General features: G+C 37.8%; 2 protein-coding genes across 2 annotated transcripts; both read right to left on the bottom strand.

Annotated features, from left to right (window-relative positions):
* Positions 1-2,695: 2,695 nt before the first annotated feature.
* Positions 2,696-3,307, bottom strand: LOC133038316 (uncharacterized). Its single transcript, XM_061116424.1, has 3 exons — positions 3,278-3,307; positions 3,073-3,186; positions 2,696-2,980 (listed from the first exon to the last, which is right to left on the bottom strand). Exons 1-3 carry the CDS (start codon positions 3,305-3,307, stop codon positions 2,696-2,698), a joined length of 429 nt encoding a protein of 142 aa, XP_060972407.1.
* On the bottom strand, positions 3,308-5,969 carry LOC115696392 (uncharacterized). The gene is made up of 3 exons (XM_061116727.1): positions 5,208-5,969; positions 3,772-3,933; positions 3,308-3,648 (listed from the first exon to the last, which is right to left on the bottom strand). The coding sequence occupies exons 1-3, from the start codon at positions 5,343-5,345 to the stop codon at positions 3,442-3,444; spliced, it is 507 nt and encodes a 168-aa protein (XP_060972710.1). The 5' UTR covers positions 5,346-5,969; the 3' UTR covers positions 3,308-3,441.
* Between the last annotated feature and the right edge of the window lie 592 nt (positions 5,970-6,561).

Raw genomic sequence — 6,561 nt, 5'->3', positions numbered from 1 at the left:
TTTTATGCCCTAAATAAAACTCATTTCAATATAATCAGATTTACTTATTAATATAGATCAGAAATAACATTTAATGTTGCATGGTTCACATGATTTATTTCATGTTTATATGTACATAATGTATAAATTCATCTGAAACCCTTTTCACATACTTGATCCTGTTTATTGTGTCGTCAACACATTGGAAAGTAAACATGACTATGTGAATAAAGTTTCCTAGATTTATCAGACATAGGGTTTTACTGATATGATAATCTACAACAGAGTTTACTTGCATTTGGAGAAGTGCTATGTTCTTTCCAGAGCATTGGTTAAAGTAAAGCTCAGGTTGGATGCATGGAGTATCCATCGGAAGGGACCAATATTGAACTTTGACTTAGATTTATTAAACTTACCGTAATATCTATTCAAGTCAATATCGCCTAGTTGATCCTAGATCAAATGATCTTAATCCTGTTATGATTAGGCTCAATCTTGAAAGGCTATTCGTGTTCCTTGAATTGTTAGTTAAGCCTGCTTTTAGGTCAGGGTGATACGTACTTTTTGGGAACACGGTAGTGCAATTGAGTTGGAGCGCTGACATGAACATGGAATCTATAGCTTCTATCTGGCGAATAGTAAGCAAAGGATGATCTCCTTCGAGCTTGACCAAACGAACATAAATGGTGGAGTACTCATTTCACATAAGCTGAAATATCATTTATACGGGGTCAAGTGTTTTAAGGATAAAATACATTGTAGGGTGTAACGGTAATTTAATCCCTTTACAGTGTAGATCATTCATATAGAGGATCATTGATCACATTAGGATTATAACAATGGATAACTAATGATGTGTCTATATGGTGGAACATATAGAGCATTCTATGTACTGAGAGTGCAATTCTAAGTTCTATGCGTGGATTCAACGAAGAATTAATAAGTTAGTGAATTTTAGTGCTAAATTCTTGATCTACTTATTGGAAGCTCGGTTATATAGACCCATGGTCCCCCCACTAGTTGAGATAATATTGCTTGTAAGACTCATGTAATTGGTTTTGATTAATCAATTATAATTCTCAAATTAGACTATGTCTATTTGTGAATTTTTCACTAAGTAAGGGCGAAATTGTAAAGAAAGAGTTTATAGGGGCATATTTGTTAATTATGATACTTTGTATGGTTCAATTAATAAATATGATAAATGACAATATTATTTAATAATTATTTATAGTTATTAAATAGTTAGAATATTTTAATGCCAAATAATTCAAACCTAACCCTAGTGGAATGCTATAAATAGATAGTGAAGGCTTCAGGAAAATTACACTTAAATTTTCTATTTTTCCTTCAGAGAAAAACCTGAGCCTTCTCTCTCCCTATCTTTAGCTGCCACTTCTTCTTTCTCTTCCCTCTTGAATTTCGAAATCCTTAGTGATTAGAGTAGTGCCCACACACATCAAGCAATACCTCAATCATAGTGAGGAAGATCGTGAAGAAAGACTTTTAGCGAGAAGGAGGTTTCAGCATCAAAGATTCAGAGAAAGAGATCCAGGTTCAGATATTGATAATGCTCTGCTACAGAAAGGAATCAAGGGCTAGATATCTGAACGGAAGGAGTCATATTATTCCGCTGCACCCAATGTAAGGTTTCCTAAACTTTATATGTGTTTATTTCATCGTTTTAGAAAGTTCAAATTTAGGGTGTTAATCAACATACTTGTGAGTAGATCTAAGATCCTGGTAAAATAAATTCCAACAGTAAGCTAGCCCCAACATGGGAAGGGCCCTACCTGATCACTAAGGTAGTCGGAAATGGAGCTTACAAAATCCAAACGGACAAAGGACGAGACATCAACAACAGTTGGAATGCTATTCACCTAAAGCAGTATCACACTTAAACCCCAAACTATTGTTCTGTTCTCTTTGCATTTGTTTTCTTTATCGGTCTTACGAGACCCACTCTTCTCAACGCACTATTGCTAACAAATATTCATGCAGGGAGACAGAACTACATTTGGGCTTGATCCCTGGAAAGGGTATGTAGGCAGCTCTACGGAGTGCAGCCCCCTATCATAACCATTTTTTTTTCCATTTTAGGATAATGCGTCATTCAAGCTATTTGACATACAACATCCATTTGATAGTTTCATTTGACAACCCACCGAACGAAAATAAATTCAAAACAATATTCTACTGAAGTAGAAGCACAACGCATACAACGAACCACATAGTCCAAACATCATTCTGAACTACTAAGTCTAAATCTAACTCAGCTGACCTACATTTAGACTAAGGGGAAAATAGGGTACCAGACCCATACAAGTCAGCCAAACCAGTTACTACAACAAATACATAGCGCATACAACAAACATCATTCCAAAATACTAAGTCTAAGTCCAATTTGGCTGACCTACATTTAGACTAAGGGGAAAATGGGGCACCAGACCCATGCAAGTCAGCCAACCAGACAAAAGTTCATATTACAACATTAAAAACATAAAACACTTGACATATAGTTAACTCAAGAAAGATGTGAGTCATCCACCGGGAGATCGTTCGTAGTCATCTCTTCAAACGAGTTAGCCAGTTGGCTAGTTCGAGCGTCTTCCTCGGCCCTCATCCGCAGCAATTCTTCATAGTCAGCAATGTACTGGGGTATGTCCCAAGACTCGGCCTTGTTGTCTCGATACTCCATCGCCATCTTTCCACGACACTAGATCTCAGCCTCCAGTCCAATTTCGACTAACCGACCTTCCAACATGTCCACACGAGCTTGGGCAGTAGCAAGATCAGCCAAGGCAGACTTCAAACGATTAGAATCTTGCTCCTTAGCATCAAGTTGAGTTCGTAACTCTTCTCTGACACGGTCAAGCTCTTTCTTGCAGCTCTTTAGCTCCTTAATCTCCCCGCGCAAAGTATCACGCTCAGTCCTCATGTCCTTCATTTGCTCCTTCATGTTCTTAATCTTATCCAAGGCGTACATAAGTCCTTGCATACCCTGTCATGCAATATAAAGTACCATAATAGTCAGACACAATAATATCGCGAGTTTGTCCATACATAAATTGTAACATGGGAATGCATGCATACCTGAAAGGAGCGAGAGATGGACAACTCCATGGAAGCTATTTCTCCGATGTTCTCAAAAGGAGCTCGATCCTCTAGAAATAATAGCTTACTGGCCTCACCAAGGTGTAGGCCAAACTCAGAATAATATAAACTACCATAATAGTCAGACACAATAATATTGCGAGTTTGTCCACACATAAATTGTAACATGGGAATGCATGCATACCTGAAAGGAGCGAGAGATGGACAACTCCATGGAAGCTATTTCTCCGATGTTCTCAAAACGAGCTCGATCCTCTAGAAATAATAGCTTACTGGCCTCACCAAGGTGTAGGCCAAACTCAGAATGTGCAGCTGCTGAAGATGGAAAAGAAAGATCAACTGTATTACTCAACCAATCGGTCGACTCAACCGGAGACGGTCTCTTGTTATTCTTCTTCTGAGCCCTCGCAGAAGGACAAGAAGGAGCAGCAGTAGTAACAGCCTCCTTCTCAACACTAGGAGTTGTCCTAGTCTTCTGTTTGCGTGAGCGTAAACGTTCCATAGCACCGTCACCAGCCAGAGGAAGAGTGAAAGAAGATTGGGCCATGAATCGATCTGCAAAATCTCGTCCGTCTGATGTCAATTCAGGTAGAAATAAAGGTTCGCATCCCAAAATCTCCAAACTTCTTTGGAGTATAGTAACTTGAGACTTAGCACGATTCTTAGGATGAGATATACCTTCGGGTTGACGGGGAACGTGATCCCACAAAGTGCTGTCTCGAAGAGAAGAATCAGACAATAGAACGTTCCAATACCGCTCCTCCTCCGCAATTCGAAGAACTTGATCAACTCTCCCTGGCGCCTGCCCACACACCCAACTAAATGGAAGGCCAATCCTACCTACAAAGAAGACAAATCAACCAGTTAGGCATGCATCAATAAACCATAACAAATAAGGGCGCAATTCAACACCAAAACTATGACCCTCACTAGCAGGAGACCACGAATGGGGAATCCCACGATCAACCGATAATCCTAGAGCATCAAAAGGAACAAAGAAAAAATCCTCCTTCCATCGCTTAGCTTCTTTAATCCCAAGAATCAAATGGTCACTACCGTTTCTAACGGTAAGTTGGTACCTACCTTTATCATGTGGATGCTCTTTCAAGTAGACGTACAAGACTTCAGCAACCGTAAATGTAATGTTATGCCTTTCGGTCAACACTTCTATGGCCATAAGAACACGCCAAGCATTTGGCATTAGCTGATTGGGAGAGATACCATGATAGGAGCATAGTTCAGACATCAATCTAGGGAGAGGAAATCTGAAACCATACTTAAATGGAAGCTTGTACAAACATGTCCAACCCGGTATCTTCCAGTCAGCCCGTTCCCCGCTAGCCGGAGCATACAAACTAATGTGTATGGGAATATTATAACGACGACGAATTTTCGGCAAGTCATTCAAGGTTATTACTGACCTAGGATTAACACCCGAAAGTATATCGCCCGACTCAGTATCACTCCTAGGGCGATCAGTATCTACTCCAACCCCAGACGCATAGCAATAGACATCTGTATCCTCACACCCGTCATCCAACACATAACCTACCACCCCAGTAGGAATATTCGAAGGATCATCAGACGAACTGGTCGTCTTATTAGACGAAGTGGCACAACTACCATGGTTGCTCATAGACATAGCAAAAAACCCACCTAGAACAAAGATACTGGACTAAGAGCGAGTTCACCAAAAATATAATCATATACAAAGCAAAACACCGGCTAGACAGAATAAAAAGATATGTATATATACATATATCAAAGCTCAAGTGGCAAAAAAAATAACTAGACATAAAAATGGACGCCATAATAATGCTCACCAACTGGACATACGTGTTCTAAATAGACCACCAGTTATGGTCATTTAATTAACTAAAGGAAGACAATATTCCAGCTAGCCAGACAGTCATTATTCAAATCACACTTACTACTATGTAAAGACAAACAGTAAAAATGTAGATTTTTACTACCCATGAAGATCAAACACAAACACAAATATACAACAAGTAAAATATATTTACTCATCTACATCACAAAAATAAATATGAACATGTACAAGAACATGAAGAACATAACAAGAACATTCAAGGGAGAAGGTTTAGAAAACTTACCTCTTGAAAGCCTCCTTCTAAAACTCCAAGTCTCACTTCACCAAGAGCTCCAACAAATGTGAGCAAGAGTGAAAGTAACTCTCTATATTTATAACCAAAGAGGAGCATTGGATGAGTGACAAGTGTCTCCCATCCCATCTGATCATCACATAAAAAATATATATATTGGAGTATATACGGACATCACAAATATTACTCATATATGCATATGTCTATCTCCCTTGTAAACTGTAGAGGTATCATCAAATAAGACGGACAAGTTGTCTACTCATCTGTGAAATAGACATATGATACACAAGAGTAATATATCATGGAGATAGACATGATAATAATCTACTACAATGATAATATAGGTTTGGTACTTTTCAGTGGACAAGTATGCAATAAGGAGTACTATATACATATGCCTATCTCACAAAGCTGTCAATCTATCAATCTCGTAAAACAAGAACCATCAATATATGTTAGCACATATATATATTACCATTAATATATGTCACCGCATGTCAATCTTGACATCTCACAAAGCTATAACCATCAATATATGTCAGTACATATATATGTATATTACTATCAATATATGTCAGCACATATATATATTACCATCAATATATGTCAACACATTTCTATCTCATAAAGCTATGAATTGGCTATCTCACATTGGTATTAATAAGTACCAGTTAGGCGTGTATCAAAAGAGCTCGTGGGTACCGCTGATCCTCACTTAATGTCCATCTCCTCACAACACTTAATGTATGTCTGTCTACCCCCTTCTATTATTTATATATATGTCTACCTCCTCCCATTATCTACATACATGCCTATATATTATGTCCGTCTACCCCCTTCTATTATTTATATATATGTCTACCTCCTCCCATTATCTACATACATGCCTATATATTATGTCCGTCTACCTCCTTCCATTATTTATATACACGTCTATCTCCTCTCATTATCTACATACATGTCTATATATTATGTCTGTCTACCTCCTTCCATTATTTATATAAATGTCTTTCTCCTCCCACTATCTACATACATGCCTATACATTATGTCTGTCTACCTCCTTCCATTATTTATATACATGTCTTTCTCCTCCCATTATCTATATACATGCCTATATATTATGTCTGTCTACCTCCTTCCATAATTTATATATATGTCTATCTCCTCCCATTATCTACATACATGCCTATATATTATGTCTGTCTATGTAACACCCTAACTAACTTAGGCATATTACGTGATTTTTAAACGTACTGTGCAGCTCGTTGCTAATCAACGAGGTTTATGGAAAAACGTGATTAATTAAAATTTTGCTTTTTAATTAAACTTATAAACCATATTACA

The sequence above is a fragment of the Cannabis sativa genome, chromosome 5 (assembly GCF_029168945.1).
Source record: "Cannabis sativa cultivar Pink pepper isolate KNU-18-1 chromosome 5, ASM2916894v1, whole genome shotgun sequence".
NCBI classification, from domain to species: Eukaryota; Viridiplantae; Streptophyta; class Magnoliopsida; order Rosales; family Cannabaceae; genus Cannabis; species Cannabis sativa.
Note: the sequence above shows the minus strand (reverse complement) of the source record. Positions and strands in the feature narration are given on the sequence as shown.

Excerpts from the sequence above, each read along its gene's own strand:
- LOC133038316 (XM_061116424.1), bottom strand. The coding sequence starts at position 3,307 with ATGGAGTTGTCCATCTCTCGCTCCTTTCAG. Across the intron at positions 3,187-3,277 it reads CCATCTCTCGCTCCTTTCAG|TTTGGCCTACACCTTGGTGA; the intron begins GTATGCATGCAT and ends TATTATTCTGAG. Across the intron at positions 2,981-3,072 it reads CCATCTCTCGCTCCTTTCAG|GGTATGCAAGGACTTATGTA; the intron begins GTATGCATGCAT and ends ATTGCATGACAG.
- LOC115696392 (XM_061116727.1), bottom strand. The coding sequence starts at position 5,345 with ATGGGATGGGAGACACTTGTCACTCATCCAATGCTCCTCTTTGGTTAT. Across the intron at positions 3,934-5,207 it reads TAGAAGGAGGCTTTCAAGAG|GTAGGATTGGCCTTCCATTT; the intron begins GTAAGTTTTCTA and ends TCTTCTTTGTAG. Across the intron at positions 3,649-3,771 it reads CGTTCCCCGTCAACCCGAAG|ATCGATTCATGGCCCAATCT; the intron begins GTATATCTCATC and ends GAGATTTTGCAG.